Source organism: Corvus moneduloides, chromosome 24, assembly GCF_009650955.1.
Source record: "Corvus moneduloides isolate bCorMon1 chromosome 24, bCorMon1.pri, whole genome shotgun sequence".
Lineage (NCBI taxonomy): Eukaryota > Metazoa > Chordata > Aves > Passeriformes > Corvidae > Corvus > Corvus moneduloides.
The window spans coordinates 4742122-4764433 of NC_045499.1; the positions used below are offsets into that span (position 1 = coordinate 4742122).

General features: G+C 54.8%; 1 protein-coding gene and 1 long non-coding RNA gene across 2 annotated transcripts; both read left to right on the forward strand.

Moving 5' to 3' along the window:
- The first annotated feature begins 9846 nt into the window (after window positions 1-9846).
- Window positions 9847-14046, forward strand: LOC116455533. The gene is made up of 3 exons (XR_004244417.1): window positions 9847-10834; window positions 12601-12780; window positions 13786-14046. It is a non-coding gene; the product is annotated as an uncharacterized LOC116455533 (long non-coding RNA).
- Window positions 14047-16399: 2353 nt separating this feature from the next.
- On the forward strand, window positions 16400-21279 carry BTG2 (BTG anti-proliferation factor 2). Its single transcript, XM_032133219.1, has 2 exons — window positions 16400-16611; window positions 18223-21279. Exons 1-2 carry the CDS (start codon window positions 16452-16454, stop codon window positions 18561-18563), a joined length of 501 nt encoding a protein of 166 aa, XP_031989110.1. The 5' UTR covers window positions 16400-16451; the 3' UTR covers window positions 18564-21279.
- The last annotated feature ends 1033 nt before the right edge of the window (window positions 21280-22312 follow it).

The window sequence follows — 22312 nt, forward strand, 5'->3', positions numbered from 1 at the left end:
GGCTCACGGGTGTTGTTTTGGCTCAGGAAATATCTCATGGATAATTGGAGCTTTGTTTCAGCCACTCTGGATTTTCCTTGATTTTTTTTTTTTTTTAATGGGCCTTATGTGGCATGAATTTGTATTTATTTGTTTATTTGTTTGTTTACTATAGCCTGATCTTTTAAAGATTGGATTTATTAAAGCGTGTAATCTCCCCAAATCCATTTAGGATTGGTAACACATCTCCCGGCCTGAGCTGATATCAGCTGTTATTTAGGGAAAAAAAATATCAGCACCGGGCAGGTCCTGAACTCCTCCCAGCCAGGATTCCAAGTGGCAGCTCCCAGCGTGGAGCAGGACCCGTTTTCCTCATCCATCCCCATCACCAGGGAAGCACCAGATGTTCTGAACTGGGAGCTGAGACAAACTGGGAGAGCTGAGGGTTAATCCATCCCCCAACGCAGGGATGTGGGGACAGCATCCTGCATTTCATCCTGGGGTGTTTTTTTTTGGAGCTTTAGACCTCTCCAGGACCTCAGGAAGCGCCTCCCTTGTCCCCCTGAACCCTTCTGAGGATGCTCTGCCCCCACAGCCCCATCCCAGCTCATCTAATTACGGCCTAAGCCCTCCTGGTGAGGCAACATCTGCCCATTCCCGATTAATCCGTGTTCCCGAGCTCCACAACCGGAGCCATCTGGGCAGGGAAGGCGGATGAGCTTCCCATGAAACATTTACAGCAACATCGAGGCAACTGTTGCTGAGACAACCCAGCCCATCCCGTGTTTCCGACATCCAGGCTGCCAAAAAAAACCCCCCGGGAAAATAAAACAGAGGGGTCTAAAAAATAAAGGGATCATCACATCTCCCCTTCCCGGGGTATGAACTCCTCCCGTTCCCATCCACAAATTCCTGCTGCATTGAAAGAAAGGATTTGGAATCATTTAATGACATTTTGGGCTCTGCCTGAGCAACCAAATAGCCTTTAAATAAAACATTCCCTGCTGGAGCTGGTGCCCTTCAACCTGCTCGGGCTTAAAATAGCTCTGGAGTCAGGCTGAGCCCCCAGTTCAGCTTTCCTGAGCGGGGTTTAATGTGACCTTAATTCTGGGCTGGGGCGTTATCTCCGTCCCCACGCTGCAGCAGCCGCTCGGCCTTGTTTGGAAACAGCAAATTTCCCTTCCGAATCTTGCGGGATGGGGTTTATCTCCCATCCCTTTTTTCCCCACTCAAGGTTTATTTGGGATGGAATATCCCGTTCCCTCCCCAGTGGTGAGGTCAGCAGAGGGGGGAGAGCCTAAAAATCTGAATGAAAATTAAGGAATGAAGCCAGAAATTGGGAATATTTCCAGGAGGAGGGTTGGAGATTATGGCTTTTGAGGGTGTGAGGAGTTTATGGGGCCACGAAATTCCACAGCTGTGCTCAGTGTTGGGCTCCTCAAGACTTTGGGGAGAATGGAGCTGGAGAAGGATCTGGAAAGGATCCAAAGGCTCTTTTGGAAGAGCCTTTCCTCATGGATACAGGAGCTTCCTGTGCCAGGACCTTTGAGTCCCTTCCAACCCAGCCCTGTCTGGGATTCCTGGTGTCACCTGGAGCAGAGTCAGCAAAAAAAAACCTCTGGAATATTGCAGCCAGGAGAGAAAACCCCGGCAGGCCGAGGACTTGAAAGGAATAAAAGCAAAATTCCTCAAAGAAGCTGCCAATTACCCCGGCACTGCGGGCTGTGCTGGGAGCAGCGGGATCGGGGTGTGAATCCGGCTGGGATCAGGGGTTGTGGGAGTGGGGAAGCCGGGGAGAGGGAATTGCCCTGGGTTTTGTCTGTAATTCCTGGTTTTCACTGCTGGGCCTCTCCTGGAGCGTCCAGGGAGGCTCCAAGGGTTTGTAGGGGAGAGGAGGAAGTGGGAGTGGAAATTTTTGTATAATAATTTCTTGGATCAGCCAACATTTTCCCTCATGGATCACACTCAGGGAAGGGGCTTCCTTTCTGTTTCCTGCTCCTTTATTTCACCCACAGGGCAGCGAACTCCCCGTGGTCCCACCCATAACGGGGACACGGAACAGGCCCTGTTTTCCCACCCACAATTCCCATTATCTGCCAGGGAAGACCCAGACTCCCCAGATTGGATCTTTCCCATTCCTTCCTCACTTCCAGGCTGCATTCAGCCCCTTGTTTTCCCTATCCCCCCTTTCCCACCCTGGAATATTGAATGCACAGGCACACATGGGTGTTGTTTTGCAGAACCCCCGGCATTCCCGGGGCTCCACAGGCTCTCCCAGTGCCGGAATCTCGGCGGGATCTCCATCTTTGGAAGCGTGGCTGTGCTCCGGAGCCCCTGGTCCCATCCATAACCGGGATATGGAACAGGCCTTGTGTTCCTACTGACAATTCCCATTATCTGCCAGGGAAGTCCCAGACACCTGGGATTGGATCTCTCCCATTCCTTCCTCACTTCCAGGCTGGATTCAGCTCCCTCTTCCAGGCATCCCTGATGTTCCTGTCCTTTATTTCCTGCTCCTTTATTTCACCCACAGAGCAGCGAACCCCTCCTGGTCCCACCCATGACCAGGACACGGAACAGGCCCTGTGTTCCCACCCACAATTCCCATTATCTGCCAGGAAAATCCCAAACACCTGGCATGGGATCTCTCCCACTCCTTCCTCACTTCCAGGCTGCATTCAGCCCCTTGTTTTCCCTATCCCCCCTTTCCCACCCTGGAATATTGAATGCACAGGCACACATGGGTGTTGTTTTGCAGAACCCCCGGCATTCCCGGGGCTCCAGAGGCTCTCCCAGTGCCGGAATCTCGGCGGGATCTCCATCTTTGGAAGCGTGGCTGTGCTCCAGAGCCCTCGGTGGCAGGGTTTGGCTCCACGTCACTTGTTTTGGAGCGGGCCCTGGCAGCTTCCTGCTGCTCCTCTGACGTCCGTGGGGCCACGTCAGGCAGCGCGAGGGAAGCGCGGCCCTTTTTTGGGAGCAGAGGCTGTGGGATTCGGGATTCGGGAACAGCTGGGCTCTGTCAGTAATTCAGCACTCAGAGCTCCAGGGATAAACACTCCAGGCGTGCCAGAGCTGCCTCTTTTTTTCCCTCTGCTCAGCACAATATTTTCCTTTCTCTTTGGGAAGTGTTTCGCTGCCGAGAGTTAATTTGGGTGGAATTCTTCGCCAGAGTCGCTTTTAAATTTGCTTTTTGCCCCCATTCCAGCCTCTCCAAGGCAGCTGTGGCCCCTTTGGAAATGGGGAAGGATCCTTTGGCTCCTGTAGAATTTGGGAGTTTCGTGTCCTGAGGCAGAACTGGGGCACTTTTAGGGGGTTTTAGGAGGAAAAGAGGTGGAGGAAGGAAGGAGAATTGGGGATTTCAAATGCCTGGGAAAGGGGGATAAAAAAGGAGGGGATTAAAAAAAAGGAGGAGTAAAAAAAAAGGGGGGAAAAGGGGGGATAAAAAAGGGGATAAAAAATGAAGGGGGATTAAAAAAAGGGGAAATAAAGGGGAATAAAAAAGTAAGCAGGATAGAAATAAAGGGGGATAAAAATAAAGGGGGGATAATAAAGGGGGGATAAAAATAAAGGGGAATAAAAATAAAGGGGGAATAAAAATAAAGGGGGAATAAAAATAAAGGGGGAATAAAAATAGAAGGGGATAAAAAATAGAAGGGGATAAAAAATAGAAGGGGATAAAAAATAGAGGGGGATAAAAAGCGGGGATAGAAAAAGAGGATAAAAAGGGGTGTAAAAAAAGGGGGGTAAAAAAGAACAGGGGATTAAAAAAGGGGAATAAAAAAAGGGGAATAAAAAAGAGGGGGACAAAAAAGTGGGATAAAAAATAAAGGGGAGTAAAAATAAAGGGGGATTAAAAAGGAGGGATAAAAAAAGGGGGGATAGAAATAAAAAGGGGGATAGAAATAAAAAGGGGGATAAAATCAGAGCACACTGACAGTGGCGCGTTATCCCAAACAAATCTGGTACAAATGCAGAAATATTTGGAAATCTGAGCAGTTTACAACAAACCTTTCAGGCAGGCTGAAGTAAAATCCTCACCTGACTCCTCCTCAGCTCCCGGGAAAACCCCAAATCCATGACAAAGAAAGGAATCAGTGGGAAAGAAAGAACTCCGTGGGGGAAAAAATCAGATTACAGAGCCACGAGGAGGAGTTGGCTCACCTGGGACAGCCCCAGCTGGGGCACAGTGACACTGGGAGATGCTGCCTGCCTGGAAAATCCCTTTATCCCAACCTGCAGAGATCCAAAAGTGAGGATCACACCCAGGGCTTTCATCTTATCTGGGAGCTGGGAACCTGCTGGGCAGGGGAGGAGCAGGAGTTGGTCCAGCAGGAGCTTCTCACATTGGGCCAGATGTGGTCAGAGCCCGAGTGTCATTAGGGGTAATTAAGGCAATTATGGTGAATTTTAGCAGCCCACAGAGTAATTGGGGGCAATTTTTAGCATCCCCAGGGGCATTTAGGGAGCCCAAGGTGGCCCTGCTGATGATTTTCCTGCTTGAGCCGGGCTCAGGTGACACCTTTGAAGTGGACGTTGTTGTGTGCTGCTGCTGCTGCTGCTGCTGGGATAGGGCTGGAGAAGAAAAATTTCGATTTCTCCCTTCCTTCTTGTTAAAAAAAAAAGGGAATTTTGTCTCTTGTTTCAGCTCTGAAGCAAATGAAACCTGAGGCTCCGGGTGGGAGCGATCCCGGTTCAGGTGGGAGACAACGGAAAAGGGATGGCCTTGGAGCTGTCACCCCCCAGGGCACAATGTGAGGCTCATTTTGTCCTCCCTCCCTCGCTTTGGATGAGAAATTCCAGCCTGGCTCCAAGAAACCTCCCCCAAAAAACCCCAAAAAATGGGAAAAACCTCCTTGAAGTGTTTGGTTTGCAGCGGGAGGATCTGCCCGGTTGTGCAGATCCCTCCCTTAGATCCTGCTCTTGGCAGACAAAAGGCAGCTCCCTGCTTTTTCCCAGCCTTTTCCAGGTTCCTCCAAGGAATTTTATCCCTTCCCTGCCTGAGGAGTGACCTCTGCGACCTTCCTGGGGCCACTCAGATCCTCATCCCAGCTCCAAATCCGGCTCTGGCCTCATCCAGAGAAATCTGAGCCCCTCTCTGGTCGTCAGCACCTGATCCGGAGTCACCTGAGCACCGGGAAGGGCAAAATCCCGAGGGTGGGTTGGGAAAAATTGCATCAGGAGGGAGGAAAAGCCCTCCTGGCTGTGCTTGGAGCAGGGGGAAAAAAAGGGGACCCAGCTCCGGGGTGAGGAAATCCTGAGCATCTCCCTCTGCTCCCCATCCAGGTATCCACAGGGAAAAATCAGGGATTTAATGGCTTCTAAAAATCCTTAAAATCCCAATGGTTTTACTCTGGCTGTGCTTGGAGCAGGAGGAGCAGAAGGAGATGAAATTCTGGAAATTCTGGTGTGAGGAAATTCTGAGAATCACCTGTTCCCTCTGCTCCCCATCCAGGTATCCACAGGGAAAAATCAGGGATTTAATGGCTTCTAAAAATCCTTAAAATCCCAATGGTTTTACTCTGGCTGGGCTTGGAGCAGGGGGAAAAAAAGGGGACCCAGCTCTGGGGTGAGGAAATTCTGAGCAACTCCGTCTGCTCCCCATCCAGGTATCCACAGGGAAAAATCAGGGAATTTAACAGCTTCTAAAATCCCTAAAATCCCGGGGCTTTTTCTCTACCCTCTCCCCACCCCGAAACACCACCAGCCCAAAGGGAACTTCGGGGTTATTCCTCATTCCCTGCTTCCCTCAGCTGACTCCTGTGGATCAGCAGGACCAGTTCCCATTCCCAGCTTTTTCCTCAGCCATAACCATCCCTTAAATTATTAAATTAAAGCCTCACCCCTCACGGGGAGGGCGGGCAAGAAAAGCCTCAAACGGGGCAACGTTTGAGGAGCTCGGCGCTGGAATTCCTGATGCTGGAGCAGAGCCCTTGGAGCACAAGGCGGCCTTGCTGGAAAAAGGGGGGGGAAAATCCCCATTTATGGCTGACAAACGTGGCCAGGGGCCAAGGAAAACCCTCCTGGGCTCTGGATCCGGCAGGGAGAGGGGGTGGGGGTTATTTTTAGCTGGATTTTTTCTGCTCCAGAGGCCTTTCGCTGTTGCCTTGAGCCCTGCGAGAGCTGCTGGGCTCAGTTCTCCTGAGGAGGAGGAGGAGGAGGGAGTGGAAAAGCTGGAATTTGAGACCCTTTTAAGGTCTGTTTACTCTTCCAGCCTCCGCAGGTTCCAAGGGCACGGCCCTGAGGGATCCGGAGCGGGTTAATCTCGGGAAGGGCTGCGGGCACAGGAGGGAAGGGAGAGCCTCGGAGCAATCCTGGGGGATTTTTCCCTGCTCCACCAGGCCATTCCCATCCCAAATGTCCCTGATCCCGGCTGGGAACGGCCCCTCTGGAAGGACCACAGGGAATAAAAAAGCCTGGGATGTGTTTTTCCCACGGTTTGCTGCTCCAAGGAAAATGGATTTTCCCCCTCCCTTCCCCTCTTGTGCAAGGTTTGGCCTTCCCAGGCTCAGCCTCTTTCCAGGCCTTGCCTCACATTCCCAGCGCCTTCTCCTCCTTTGGAAATGCACTTTTCCAGCTTCTCAAATCCCCAGGTGCTTCCAGAGTGGGAAGTGAACCTCCAAGTGCCTCAGGAAATGGAGGATCGCTGAGTTTTAGCAGCCACGGAGCTGGATCAGCCCCGTGGAGCGAGTTTTCCAAGGGAAACGGGAGGAATGGCATTGGGATAAGGGATTTCAGCCTGGCTGCACGCCTTGGGATGGGCAGCAAGGATCCAGGTGGCTTTTGAGGCTCCACAGGGTGGAAAACCTGGATGGATATCCCCAAAATCCTGTGCTGGGAGCTGTAATTCCTGATTTATCCTGTCCCTGGGAGCTGTAATTCCTGGTTTATCCCGCCACAGTATCCCCAGTGCTGAGATCCAGGTTTCCCAAATGCTGCTGGTCCAAGACGCTGCAGTTTAACCCCAAACAGTGACTTCCCAAATCATGGATTATCCGAGATTCCACATCCAGGCCCGAACCTGCCCAGGGGGAGCAGACCCAGGGGCTCTGGATTTACTGGGAATGCGTGAGCTGGTGGTTGGGAATCTGAATTTTGGGGGAATATCTCACTCCAACCCCTGGCTCCTCCCCTGGGACTCAGTTCACGTCCTGGGAAACGGGGACAAGTAATTCCCTAATTTTCAGGCTGATTTTTGGGGGGGAGCTGGGTCACAGACACTGCAGGTTTCCCGGGAATTCGGGGTGAGCAGAATGGGGCTGGAACGGAGGGAAGCAGCAGGACCCATCCTGCTGGGACAGAGGGGCTCCATCGCCGCCTCCGCCCCCGTTCCCTGCCCTGCTGGGGGAAGGTTTTTCCAGAGTGCAATTCCCTCAGCCCAGGGAACAGCGATTTCTTGTTGGGCGCTGGTTTTCCAAACCTCCCTTTGTTTCCTAAGGAATGTGGCTGTAAATCCTGGCTGCCAGAGCCTCTGGAGGGTCCTGCTCTGACTCCAGGGGCTGCTGTGTCCAACAGGGATCCGTGTGAGTCGTTTTTCTGACACCCAGGGAGCTTTTCCCCTCGGGAGAATCCCACCCCTCCAAGTTTTCCCACATTTCCTCCTCACAGCTTTTCCTCTGCCCATGCTCTGGATCTCCAGTTGTCCTTGGCCTGCCTGAGCCACCTCGTTTGTTTCCTGGTGCCTGCTCAAATTCCAGAGGTGCCAGGAGATCCCAGGCTTTGGGAGACAGGGACAGAGCTGGAATGGGACTCTCCCTGCCATTCCTGGTGGCTGGGGGGCAACTGGGGGACAACTGGGGGACAACTGGAGGACAACTGGGGGACAACTGGGCTCCCCAAAATGTCAATTATTGCGTGAGCTGATGGTGGGGGATGATCACTCCCAGGAAATTTTGGTGGATGAAGCATCCTGGGATGGTCCCTCAGGGTCACCTCTGTCCTGGTAGTGTCCAGGTTTTTGGCCAGCACATCCCTGGAGGAGGCTATTCCCACGATATTGAGGCTGTTCCCAGGATATTGAAGCTATTCCCAGGATATTGAGGCTATTCCCGGGATATCGAGGCCGTTCCCAAGATATTGAAGCTATTCCCGGGATATAGAGGCCTTTCCCAGGATATCAAAGCTATTCCCAGAATATTGAGGCTATTCCCAGGATATCAAGGCTGTTCCCAGGATATCGAGGCTGTTCCCAGGATATCGAGGCTATTCCCGGGATATCGAGGCCGTTCCCAAGATATTGAAGCTATTCCCGGGATATCGAGGCCTTTCCCAGGATATCGAAGCTATTCCCAGAATATTGAGGCTATTCCCAGGATATCAAGGCTGTTCCCAGGATATCGAGGCCTTTCCCAGGATATCGAGGCCGTTCCCAGGATATTGAGGCCTTTCCCAGGATATGAAAGCTGTTCCCGGGATATCGAGGCCTTTCCCAGGATATTGAGGCTCTTCCCAGGATATCAAAGCTGTTCCCAGGATATCAAGGTTCTGTTTAGCTCCAGCAGGTTTAGGTGTTCCTGGTTCATTCCCACCCCGCTCCCACACGGCCTTTTGGGTTTTCATGGAGCGAGACTCAAGCTCGGAGCAGAAGTTGAGCGATGGATCCAAACCTGGAACAGGCCCCAAGGCCTGACCCGAAAGCGGCTCAGGAATCCGGCCCCACCTCCCTCCCCAGCTGCACACTGATAAAAATCACGACTCCCTGAATTTCCTGAGTGGAAAAAATGCCCCCGGAGCCTCTGCCAAAGCCTTGGAAACGCTGAAATTCGAACAGGGAGCGGCTCCTGGGAGGGATCCCTGTGGCTCTGACCTGAAATTTGGGCTCCAAACCCAGAGGATTGCGTGTGATCCAACCCCAGATCTGTGAGGAGATGGCCCCTTCTTTAACAACTCCACAACTCCCTCCCTGGCCGCTCACACCCAGCTCCAGCTCCCGTTCCTGCTCCGGCCTCCCGGATTTTCTGGAGTGACAGAACTTTTCTGTGGGATTTTGGGGCCAAAAGCACATTTGCTTCCTCCTCGGAGCCTTCAAGAGAGACAGAAACACTTGGAGGGTGATGCTCAGCCCGTCCTTGCTCCGGTGCTCATCCAGCTCTCGGAATTCCCTGCGGAGCAGATTTGGGCGAACGTGGTGGAGCTGCGGATTTTTCCAAGGAGTTTTCCAAAGCTCTGGAGGGCGAACCCATGTGGTTCACCCTGCCCATGCATCACTCCAACAAACCCAACCCTCCCCCTTTGCCAGGGAAGGGCGAGGACTTCTTGGGAACAGCCCGGAGCCATCCCACAGAGTCCCCCTGTACCACCCAGGAGGGATCTCCCCGAGCAAGGATCAGCTTGGGAAGAAGCACCACCCGGATTTAAGCCCGGCCTGGGTGTTGCCCGGCTTTATCTGGGCCTCCTTTGTGCCCTAATTGCTGCTTGCAGGGCCTGGGAGCCCGGCTGGGCCCTGGGAAGCCGAGGCCTCTTTCATATTTTGTGGGTGTAGCCTGAGAAGAACCCCCAGGACCTTCTCCCGGTGTCCCTTCCCTCCCACGCTGTCCCCCCAGGACAAAAGTCCACCATGGATTTGGAGGCTTGGGCAGAGGGGATGGACTGGGCAGAGCTTTATTATTCAGATAATTCAGATTATTCAGATTTATTAAATCAGATTAATCCAGGCTGTGGAGGAAGAAGGGGCTGGTGAGCAGGGAGAGGAGGGGAAGGTGGATCCGTCTGGGAGCCTGTGGAGGGAATGAGGTCTGGAATCAGCCCTGGATGGGTCAGTTTGCCATGAACTGGCCCAAATCTGCAGTCTGGAGCCTTCTCTTCTTCTTATCAGCACCTGGGACTGATTTGATCCCTTCAGCCTTGTGGGAAAGCACAGAACATCCCAGAAAAATCCCATCCGGACACCGTGCATCCCACAAAACCCCGCAGCACAGCACAGGCCTGTGGCGGCAGCTCAGGCCTGAGCTGCTCAATAAAAATCCCTTTAACCTGTGACCGTCTCCCCCTCCAAAATGGGCAGAATAAACTGCTTTTCACAGCCTTTTAAAAACCACATTCAAGCCCAGCCGAGGCTGCAGGCAGCTCTGAGCAGGGTCAGGAAATTCCCTTCCCAGCTGCTCCAGCCACGGAGGCTTTGGTGCTCTTGGCCTTGTTTTTGTGCTGGTGATTGGGGTTACCATGGAGCTGCACCACACGTTCCCCTCTCTTGGTGCTCCCCGAGCAAAGAAACGAGCAAAAAAACGCAGATTTCAGGCAATGTGCTGCCTTGGCAGCTCCTCCCAGCCTGGTTGAGCTGCACTTTGGCAGCCCGGTCACATTCTCAGTGTCTTTAAAAAAAAAAAAATATCAAAAATTCCTGTCTTGTGGTTTCAGCCAAAGAGGTTTTGGGGTTTTTTTTGTATAAACTTCTCGTTTCTAAGAAAAGCAAAATCCCTTTTTCGTAGCTGCGTGTCAGCAGGGAAGGGGGAAATCCTTAAATCCATCCCTGCAGCCTGCCTGCCTTAGAAGGAAAGGTGTGGATAGACTCGAGGAGGAGGGAGGGAAGTTTGGCCTGAAAAATTCAGGGAGATGGGAGGAATTTGGCCTCTTATCCCACCGGTGCCATGTCCTGCCTGTGTTTTGTGGCTTGGGACAGGACGTGGCATCTCCCAGGCTCCGTTTTCTCCATTCTGAGCCCACGTTGGCCCCGAATTCCTCTGCCAAAGCCTTGGAAACGCTGAAATCCAAACAGGGAGCTGCTCCTGGGAGGGATCCCTGTGGCTCTGACCCGAAATTTGGGGCTCCAAACCCAGAGGATTGCGTGCGATCCTGTCCGCGGGTGTGAGGATTTTGTGCCATCCCCAGCGGAGTCGGCGGTGGCTTCACCTGTCCCCAGGTGTGTGGGGGAGGGAGCGGCTGTTTTGACTGGAGCTCGTGTTTATCCTGGGAGTTTCCAGAGGGGAAAGAGCAAGGCCTGGCTCGGCAGCCACACCCCGATAAAGGGGAATTACCGAGGGGCAATTTGCTTGTGCCCAGCTGTGCCCCCACGTGCTGTTTACCCTGGGCTGGGGGAGATTTTATCACCGAGGCCACAGGGTTTGGGGTGGGGCAGCACCCAGGGCACGTCTCACCTCCGTCCCTTCCCCCTGCTCCGTTTCCAGGGCTCTGGAGTCCCTTTTATCTCCTGGTTTCCCAGCTGCCAGCTTTCCCTGGAGCTGCCTGTGCAAACACCTCCGTCCCCAGCGCTGCTCGCTGGCCCCTCTGTCCCCCCGTGACAAGGACACGGGTGGGTGGAGGCGGTGGCGTCGTGCAGAGAGGATGTGGAAAATGAACAATGAACCGAGCGCAAAGAACAGGAAACCATCTCTGAGCTCATCTCCACACCTTCCCCGCCGAGGCGGCTTCAGGAGGAACCCAAGGCTGAGGCTTCCTCTCCGAAAATGCCGAGCTCTCAAACAAATTCTTCTTGCCCAACACGACGTCAGCAGGGCCTCAGCAGGAAGCTGAGACTGAGGAGAAACCCTCCCATAGCGCCCTGGGAGCTCGGCAGCGGCGGAAAACCAGGTCCAAAGTCCTCGGGAGGGTGAAAAAAAGAGTGATATTTACTTCCCAAAACACTCCAGAGCCGATGGGATGTTGGCAGTGGGGCAGACAGGTTGTTTTCCATAAGGGAATGGGGCACGGAGGAGGAAAAGCGGAGCAGAGGTCGTTGTGTGAGAGGTGGCTCTGAGGGACTGCTGCCGTCCCTGCCATGGGCTCCAGAAGCTCCTGGCTGTGTGGAAATCCAGCTCCCAGCCACACAAATCCACCCAGGAGCCCAGGGGAATATTTAAAGCTCCTTTATAGGACGAGGGAAGCTGCCTGGACATGCCCCGAGTGTGTCCTGGCATGTCCCGTCCGCACATCCCAAAGTCCCCAGGGCTCCTCTTACAGGCGACAAACAAAGGACGGAGCTGACAAAAGCCTCCAAAATCGGCCTGGAGGAGCAGAACTGGGGGCTGAGAAGTTCCTGGAATTGCCTGGAGTGCTGGGAATCCAGACGTGCTGCGGGCCACGGAGCAGCCCCGGGTTTGGTCGGGTTGGGTTGGGTTTGGTGGCCCTGTCGTGCCTTCTTCCCCCCGTTTCACACGGTTCCCTCATTTCACAACCCTGTTTGCAAAGGCCTCATGAGCCCTAAGTGTAGGCTGGGCTTGAAGCCCTGCCTTATTGTTTACTCTGCCTGCCAGGCCCGTTCCTGGGGTCAGAGCCGGGTTACCAATTACAGCCGCGATTAAACATCTTAAGCCCGGCTTACCCCTGGGCTTCTTTCCCCTCAAATTCCCACTGACTGTGCTCAACTGGTGTCACCGACCAGGTGGCTGCTGGCACTGCTGGCACTGTTGTCTGTCCCTCCTCCGGCACAGCCACATAATGAGATTTAAACCGGGCCAATACATCCATTATTTTTATAGTTCTGGACCGTTCCCAGCGATTTCCACTCCCCAAACTTAAAGAAAAGCAGCCCTTGGCTGCTCCAATCGACAGAGAGAACCTTCAAACCCTTCCCAAAGGTTGGGGTGGCTGCAGGGGAGGTGGCAGCTGATTTAGCAAGTGGGGCACGGCTGATGAGCAGGATTTGAACGTTAATTCTTCATTCTGGGGCTGTTTTCCTGCCGGTGACAGGCGGTGCAGAGTCCCCGTGTGGCCCCGTGACAGGCAGCTGGCTCTGCTGGGATTCCAGGACAGCTGGGAATTGGGGTTTTGTGCCTCATGCCCTATAAACTTCAGACTCAAGGGTGTCGTCACCCCAAAAAAAACCCCCACAACGAGTCCGAGTGCGGCGTGGGAACTGCTGCCTTTTAGGTGAGCATGAAACACCCCGAGCTGCTGACTTGCAAAGCCTCAGTCCCTGCGAGCAGCTCGGGTTTTAACCCTTGATTGAAAGCCAAATATTCCCCCTTTTTTTTTTTTTTTAATTGTAAAATTTCCAGCTCAACTGGTTTGCAGCCTCATTTGGATAAGCAGGAGTGTTTGGGAGCCTATCTGAACTCCTGGTTCCTGTCAGACCAGTTCCAGCCCCAGCCTGGCCAATCCCTGGGCAGAAATTTATTGAGTTTGGGTCGTTCTTTTGGTTTGGTTTTTTTTTTTTTTCCAAATTGAAATCGAAATGCTCTCAGCGAAACGCAGAGTGGAAAACTCGCCCAGCCAGAACTGCCTCAAACTCAGCTCTCTTTTTTAAACCGAATTTTATTTTCTGATGGTTTGTTTGCTCTGTAACTCCTCCGAGCGCTTTCTGAGGGTGCATTAAGCCTCATGCTCTGCCTGAAAAACCCCAGCCTTGTAACAGGGCCAGAAATTAGGGGCACATAACCCGCTTAGAGGGCCTTGAGCTCCACAGGAAATCTCCTATTGGAAGGACTTAACGGGGCCAAGCTGATTTGGGAGCGCTGTGTCCCACCGGGAATCCGGAGCGAAGGGGGCGACTGGGAATAAATGGAAGCTGAGAATTTGGGGAATGGTGCCACCATTTCCCTCCCCATCCTGGGGAGACCAGGGGAACCCGCTGGGTCAGGTTGGCTCATCCTAAACGAGCACAGTTAGCCCCTAATGGCCAATTAATAGCCCTGGCTATTAGAGCTATTCCGGGCAGGCTGCAAGAGACCTCCTGCTCCAATCCAGTGACTCAGGGCTGCAGGATTCCATCCCAATATTCCTTCGGCTGGCAGAAGCCAGCTCTTCTCCTGGCTGCCAGCTTGGATGAAAAAAACCCACCCAAGCTCAGCTCAGTGAAAAAAAACCCAAAAAAACTCGAGGAATTTTTAATTTTTTATATTTTTAATTTTGGTTTTTCCGGCTGTTTTCACACAGGGATGTCTCCCACCTTTGCTGGATTCCCACTTTTCCCGCTGATCCACGCGCCCTGAGCGTGGCTGCCCGGCAGCACAGGTGTGTTCAAAGCTCTGGAGCCGTGCATGGACACGCTGGATGTTTATCCAGCCTCTTCCAGGGGCCTCTGGAATAACCAACCCCACTCCGGCTCTCCCAGGCCTCTTTCATGTGCGGTGCTGACTTTAAAAGAAAAAAAAAGAGGAAAAAAAAAAACAACCTCCTTAGACTTTAATCTTTGGGTTTATTTCAAAGCTTACAAAGGCAAATCTGGTTTATGGCAAGAGATTTGCTCGATTTCTTCTGCTCTGGGGATGAATGGGGTGGCAGATGGAGCGGGGAGGGGAGGATTTGGGGGCCCCTCGGCGCTGTCTCCTCGCAAACCTGACCCTACCCAGGGCCTGCTGCACTTTGGGGCTGCCCAGGGCACGAAATGGGGTCAGTGCAGAGCCCTGCTTGGGCAGGAGATGTTCTATCCCGCTCTTCCACGGCTTCCAAAGCCGTTTTCCCTTCCCCTGATTCCCGTCTCATTCCTGATTCCTGTTCCAGTCGCTGCACAGCCCTCGGCTCGTGCTTGGGGTGGGAAATCCCGTGTGCAGAGTGGGAATAAAACCAGCTGCAGACTGGAGGGAAAAGGCCTCAAAAGATCCTATTACACCCCAGAATCCTGGGAAATAATCGGGAATTTGAGAGCTGCAAAAAGGAGGTGCTGGAGAACCTCGATGCCATCCCCACTTTTGGGGTGGGCACGGGTGGGGGGGATGCTCTCAGCGAGTCCATAACAATTTTCCAGTGGGACAGGACCCCGAGGGGCTTGGGAAGAGCCCTGGAGAAGTGGGATGTGCTGGCAAACCCCATGCCAGCAGCCACAGCTCCTCCTGCTCCGGGAATGCTGCGCCAGCGCCGGGAACGGCACTGTGGGAACAGCCACGGGGCAGCTCCGCGGGCACGGCGAAGCCTCCGGAGCTCCTTCCCTGCCCCAGCTCATTCCAGCTGCTCCCAGCGCTTGTGGAGATGCCAAATGAGGCCCCAGCCGCGGGAGGAGAGGGCGTTTTCCTGGGGATCACAGCAGAGCTGTGGCTTCAGGTCCTCCCCCGGTGCAGGAGGAGGATGCCAGACATCGGCTTGGAACAATCCCGGTTCTCGGGCAGGGAATATTCATCCAGGATCCCGTCCTGCGTTGATAGGAACTCTCTCATGGTTGATCAAAGCAAAGAGCTCGGCCTCCCACTGCTCTTTAGCTCGGGGCCAGTTTCAGCAGGAGCTCTCTGGGCAGCGTGGCTGGGCCAGCTGGGCCAGCTCCCGGGCTTGTGGTGGCTTCCAGGTGCTCCTTCATCTCCCACAGGATCAGAGCTTCTCCTCTCCCTCCTGCTGGGCTGGATGGAAGCACCTGGAGACTCCGTGTCCTGCTCCAGCCGTGCCTGCCTTGGCTTGTCCTCCCTGATTCCCCGGGATGGGACACGTCCTCGGCGCTGCAGCCGCCTCCTCCTGCATCCCGCTCTTCCTCCAGCCTGGATTGGGGCTGGAAGCTCTCAGCCCTCACTTCAGGCGCTCCTCAGGCAGGGAGATGAGGGTGGTTGTGGCAGTGTCACCCCTCATCTCCTCCGTGGGACACTTGGAAAGTTCTCCCTTCTTCAGGCATCTCTGGGAAGGGGTTGGCCTTGTCCAAGGGACACAGATCCATGGACGTGTCTCGAGGAGGGAAATTTGGTGGTGGAAACACAGCTGGGAAGGGACTCCCCGCTGTGCAGGGGGGTTTCAGTGGGGTGGCAAAGGGCAGCTGGGCTGATCGGGCATCTGCAGGAGGTTTCTGGATGGGAGAGCTTGGAGCCTCTTCCAGGGGGCATTGAGGTTTTCCAGCACCTCCTTTTCCCGGTCTCAAACTCCCAATTATTTCCCAGGATTCTGGGGTCTGACAGGAGTTGGAGAGGGACCTGGTACACAGGATGGAGTGACAGGACAAGGGGGAACGGCTTCAGACTGGAAGAGGGAAGGTTTAGGTTGGATATTGGGAGGGAATTGTTCCCTGTGAGGGTGGGGAGGCCCTGGCACAGGGTGATCCCTAGAAGTGCCCAAGGCCAGCTTGGAGCACCCTGGGACGGTGAAAGATGTCCCTGGCACGGACAGGGGGTGGCACTGGATCAGCTTTAAGGTCCCTTCCCCACCTCCGCCATGACTCGATGGTTCCATGCCCAGCACGGCTCTGCCCCCGCCCGCCCCCGGAGGGGACTTTGAGTACCGGCAGCTGCCCAGGAGCCCCAACCCCTCCGCAGGGGCCTTGCCGAGGGGCCCTGACGGGCTGTGTCCCTGTGTCCCTGTGTCCCTGTCCTGTCCCTGTGTCCCTGTCCCGGTGTCCCTGTGTCCGTGTCCCCGTCCCCGTCCCGGTCACCCCCAACCTCCCCCGGTAACCCCCCCCCCCCCCCCCCCCGCCGCCGCTGTGACGTCACCGCGCTGAGCTCAGGCGCTATTAGCATACCGCGATTTGCATTCCCTCATTTGCATGCGGCGCGGCGGCCAATGGAACGCCGCGGCCGCGCCGTGACGTCACATAGCCGCCCTATATAAGGCGTGCGCGCAGCCGGCGGCTCACACCGAGCGCCGTGGAGCCGCCGAGAGGTCGCGGGTGTTTCCCCCCCGTCCCCGCCGGGATGAGCCATCGCCACAGCCACCGCCGCGGCCCCCGGGCCGACATGGTGCCCGAGATCGCCGCCGCCGTGGGCTTCGTGTCCGGCCTGCTGCGGACGCGGGGCTGCGTCAGCGAGCAGCAGCTACAGGTCTTCAGCGGGGCGCTGCGGGAGGCGCTCACAGGTGAGGTTTGGGGAAGGAGAAGCGCGGCGACGGAAGCCCCGCTCGTGGCAGGGCTCTTCCCGGAGCCCTCGGGACCAGGCGCCCACTGGGGTCCCTCTCGAGTGCCCCCCGTGTGGCTTCCAGGACCTGGTGTCCCTTGGAGTGCCCCCCGTGTTGCTCCGAGGACCTGGTGTCCCTTCGAGTGTCCTCTGTGTTCCTTCCAGGACCTGGTGTCCCTCCCGAGTGCCCCCCATGTTTCTCTCAGGACCTGATATCCCTCCTGAGTGCCCCCCGTGTGTCTTCCAGGACCTGGTGTCCCCTCTCGTGTCTCTCCCGGGACCTGGTGTCCCTCCCGAGTGCACACTGTGTTCCTTCCGGGACCTGGTGTCCCCTCCCGGGGTGCTCCTCAGTGTCCCCTCGCCTCGGGCACCCACGGGGCTGGCCGCTGCCACCCGGCTGTGCCACTCCCGGTGCCGGCTCCCTTTCTGTGCCTTTGCTTGCCCGGGTGCCCACCCGAGTGCCCCTGAGGACCCCCCCGGTGTCCCAGTGGGGTCCTGGATGAAGCTGCCTCACTATGGGACCACGCAGACCCCACAGATGATCCCAATGATGACACCGATGATCCCAAGTCCCTCCTGTGGGCACCGGAGCCTGGCACTCCCTCCCCACGGGCACGGCAGGATCTGGGTGGTTCAGGGGCTCCTCCCAGCCCGGCACAGCCCGGGGCTGTTATCAGCTCCAGGGAGGGATGGCTGGTTTGTGATAAGGGGTAGCAAAGTGCTCCTGAGCTCGGGGAAGGGCCTGGCTGGCGCTGTGGGATGGGGGTGCTTTGGGGTGGGCGATACCGTATCTGCCCCGGCCACCCCAGTCCGGTCCCCGCAGCCCCTGGCATTGTCCTGCCGGGGAATTTTGGGATTAACGAGCTGCACTTTGGGACAGGCAGCGGCTGAACATGGAGCACTCGGCTTGGGAGCGGGCCGTGGGATGGCAGCGGGCTGTGAGCGCCGCAGCACTTCCCTGCCCCCCTTGGGAAAGGGATTTGGGTCCCACCTCTTTGGTACAAAACTTTTTGCACAATTCAATTCCTGCTCCTGCCCGTTTCCTTGGGCACTCCCAGCGTTCAGGGAGGCTCTGCCAAGGCGTTGTTTGGGATTTGCCCTTTAAACCCCAAACTTGGTGGGAGCTGAAGGCCCTAAACTCCACCTGCCAGCTGGGAAGGAGCCTTTTTCTGGGCTATTCCTGGGATATTCCTGCTCGCCGCTCTTCCCTGTCCCCTCGCAGAGCGCTACAAACACCACTGGTTCCCCGAGAAACCCTTCCAAGGGTGAATCAAGCCCTCCTGAATTCCATAAAAAGGGAGTTTTGACCCTAAAATCATCCCAGGCTGATTGAGCCACGGTCCTTGAAGGAGATCTGGTGGCAAAAGGGGGGTGCCCAGCCTGGGGAGGGGTCAGAGCTCCGAGTTCTTCACCCCCACCAAACAGGAGCTGCCGTGACTCGGCCCCGGCTGATGATTTACCCTTTAAACCCCAAACTCAGTGAGAGCTGAAGGCCCTAAACTCCACCTGCCAGCTGGGAAGGAGCCTTTCTTTGGGATATTGCTGCTCACCGCTCTTCCCCTTCCCCTCGCAGAGCACTACAAGCACCACTGGTTCCCCGAGAAACCCTTCAAAGGCTCCGGGTACCGCTGCATCCGCATCAACCACAAAATGGACCCCATAATCAGCAAGGCCGCGAGCCAGATCGGACTGAGCCTCCCACAGCTCTACCAGCTCCTGCCCAGCGAGCTCACGCTCTGGGTGGATCCCTACGAGGTCTCCTACCGCATCGGAGAGGACGGATCCATCTGCGTCTTGTACGAGGCGGCGGCCGCCAAACCCCCCAGCTCCTACGGGATGCTCACCTGCAAGAACCAGATGATGCTGGGCCGTACCAGCCCTTCCAAAAACTACATCATGACTGTCTCCAGCTAAAGAAAAAAACCACAAAAAAAAAAACCAAACCCAAAACAACAACAAAAAAGCCAACAAAAAAACCAACAAAACAAAAAACCACCAAAAAAAAAAACCAAACCAAAACCAACAAAGAAATCTCCTCTTTGTCCTTACACTGCCAAGACACAGGCTACTGTAATACCTCCAGCTGAGGATCTATTTTTAAGATGAAGAGCTATTTATATATTTTTAAAAAAAAGAAACAAAACAAAAAACCTCCAGAAAATCCAAAATTAAAATACCAGGCGCCGCTCTGAGCTGAGGTGGTGCCCCAGGTGCCTTTTCTAAAGCTGTTGCAAGCTTGTGAGTTCGTTTTTATTTTACTTTTTTTGTTGTTGCTTTTCCTTTTTTATCGTGAAGCCGAGATCTACCTAATTTAGTGTCGGATGGCAATTTTGGGGCTGGCTTTGCTCCCCTGAGCGCCTCGGAATGGGGGGTGAGGGGGCAAAGCCAGGCTGGGCAGCGTGGCTGAGGTGTCACCTGGTGCTGCTGTTGCTGCATCTCCAGGTGTTGCAGCAGTGCTGGAGAAAGGAGGGGAGGTGCTGCTTTTCCCCTCCCCAGCTGCTCTGACCTCGCTGGGGCCTGGATTTGGTGCTGCCTCGGGGCTGGGTGATTGTGGGGACGCTGTGATCCCTCTCCTGGAGCCACTCTGGGAGCGCTGCAGCTCTGCCCCGCTCCCAGCCTGTCCCCAACCCCTGGCATTGTTGGGGAAGGGATGTGGAGCACGGCAGGGATGCGCTGGGAATGCCCCCAGGGTGACTCGTGGTGGCACTGGAGGGGTGTTCCTGGTGCTGCCAGTCCCCTGCTGTCACCCACCCGGAGCAGGGTGCTCCAGACCCCGGACCAGCTGTGAATTCCAAAGCTTTTCTGCTCCGTGGGGCTCAGACACCAGCCCTGGTGCCCTGGTGGCCTCTCCCCAGGGGCTGCTGCCGCCTCCTCTCCGTGTCCCTTCTCCCGAAGATCCGAAGCCACTCCTTGTCCTGCCGAGGTTGGTGTGTGACACCCCCTTTTTGCTGCCCTTTCTCCTCAAATTGGGGATTTTTTTCGGGAGGAGGGGGATTTTCTGTGTGGGATTTTCAGATGTTTTGGTGCCCTGATGTTGCTTTTGAAGCCGCAGCACTTCCCTGTCCCCCTCCCCTGCCCCCTTGGGAAAGGGATTTGGGTCCCACCTCTTTGGTACAAAACTTTTTGCACAATTCAATTCCTGCTCCTGCCCGTTTCCTTGGGCACTCCCAGCGTTCAGGGAGGCTCTGCCCAGGCGTTGTTTGGGATTTACCCTTTAAACCCCAAACTTGGTGGGAGCTGAAGGCCTTAAACTCCACCTGCCAGCTGGGAAGGAGCCTTTTTCTGGGATATTGCCTTTTTCCCAATCCCCTGGTGCTCCCCCAGGATCCTGGGAGAAGACTGGGGCACGGACGTGCTCGGTTGTAGCAAAACTTCCCGGATTTTTCTCTCAGCGCGCTTTGAACCTTCCCCTTTTCCTGACCTGGCAAAACCGGAGTTGTTCTCACCCAGCCCACGATGATTCAAGTTCTCAGACATTTGTGCAATAGATTTCCAAATCCTGGGTGCTCTGGGAGAGGAAGGAAGCTCCCATTATTTAATAAATTAAAGAATCCAGCCCCACAACCCAGCCCTGACTTCGAAAATTCAGATTTTTTTTTTTTTTTCCCCTCTGCAAGCTCCAAACCCTCAAGTCCAGAACTGGAAAATCAGCTTCAATCCTCAAATCCTTTTTTTTCCCCTAAACATCAGGCTGTTGTTTGTGCCAGAGGAGATCAGAGCAGAGTCTGGAGTTGCATCACTTCCTCCTTCACTCGAGTTTCTCACGTCAGCAAAGCAGAAACGAAGCACTGGGGGCTTTTCCCGGGGTGAACTTGTGCAATAAAGGTGACCTCACCCACAGGGCAGCGCCTGGCAACGGCCAGAAAAGCAAATTCATTCCCTTTTCCAGGAAAAGACACCTCAGTGCTGCTTTTTTTGCTTTTTTTTTTTTTTTTTTTTCTTTTTTTGGTTTGTTTTTGGCTGGGGGGAATCCTCCCTTTGCCTGCCTGACGTGGAGAAGCTCGGGACGGAGGAGCTTTGGGCTGGCACTTCCCTGGCTCGGAATTTGGGCAGGATCAAAGCAGCCCTGAAGATTGCCATCCCCCCCCCCCTCCTCTTTATTCCTCCCCTCTTCCCAAACTTTTCCAGGACTTTCCCACCAAAGGAACATCCCAGAACCAAAACAGCCTCATTTCTCCTCAAGGTGTCCTTTTTTTCTTTTTTTTTTTTAAGCCTCAAAACCAACCAAATTTGGGTAGAATCCACTTCTCTCTCGTAGCTGGTGACACAAAAAGCTGTGAATTCCTGTGCTCTGTTGCCTTTTGCCTCCAAGCCTGATGCGATGTGGACTTTGAGACAGCGTCTTTTTCAAGGGGGTTTCTGTCATTATTATTATTATTATTATTTTATTTGAATTTTTTTTTCAACCAAGCTGGACTGTTGAACGGGACCTGCTTTTTTTTTTGAGGGAGGGGGGGGTTTTCCTTTCCTTTTTTTTTTTTGTTTTTGTCGTTTATTTGGTGAAAATGGTCGGAATTCTGCGAGGGATCGCAGCAGGGAGTGGCTGGTTCCTGATGTACAGTAGTGTTTTATACCCACCGTGTACAGATCCGGATGCTTTTTGTTACTTTAATAAAAATGTAGCGTTGGAGCCCGGCCTGCCTCGTTCCTGGGAGCTGCTCCGGGCTCACAGAGAAAGTTTGGGATTTGGGATTTCAGCCCAAACCCCCCCCGTGGTGGGGGTGACAGCGAATTTCCGGCTGCGTCAGCGAGGAGGGGCAGCAAAAAGCTGCTGACTCAGCGTGCTGACTCTGAGCCTGGCCTCCTGAACTCCAGGAATTCCAGCTGGGAATGACTCAGGGAAGGCTGTGGGTCTCCTTCCCGGGACTCTGGGTGGTTCCGTGTGGAAATCCTGTGTCCTGCCAGGCTGTGAGGGCGTTAAAAACCTTGCTGGAACTCCCCGTCCCAATCCCGGGAATAGCTGAAGGGAATGTTGGAAAGCGGGAATTGAGGACAGGGCCTGGTGAAGCCTCCCTGCCCTCTGTGTCCTTCCAGGGGTGAGGGAGGTGGGGCACGGGGGGGAGGATGCTGGGCTCTGTCACCACCTGAGTCACGGCAGCTCCTGTTTGGTGGGGGGTGAAGAACTCGGAGCTCTGACCCCTCCCCAGGCTGGGCACCCCCCTTTTGCCACCAGATCTCCTTCAAGGACCGTGGCTCAATCAGCCTGGGATGATTTTGGGGCCGAAACTCCCGTTTTATGGAATTCGGGAGGGCTTGATTCACCCTTGGAAGGGTTTCTTAGGGAACCAGTGGTGTTTGTAGCGCTCTGCGAGGGGAAGGGGAAGAGCGGCGAGCAGGAATATCCCAGGAATAGCCCAGGAAAGGCTCCTTCCCAGCTGGCAGGTGGAGTTTAGGGCCTTCAGCTCTCACTGAGTTTGGGGTTTAAAGGGTAAATCATCAGCCGGGGCCGAGTCACGGCAGCTCCTGTTTGGTGGGGGGTGAAGAACTCGGAGCTCTGACCCCTCCCCAGGCTGGGCACCCCCCTTTGCCACCAGACCTCCTTCGAGGACCGTGGCTCAATCAGCCTGGGATGATTTGAGGGTCCAAACTCCCTTTTTTATGGAATCCAGGAGGCTTTAATCCCCCTGCCAGGCTCCCTGCGGTGAGTGGCGATGCCCGAGGGG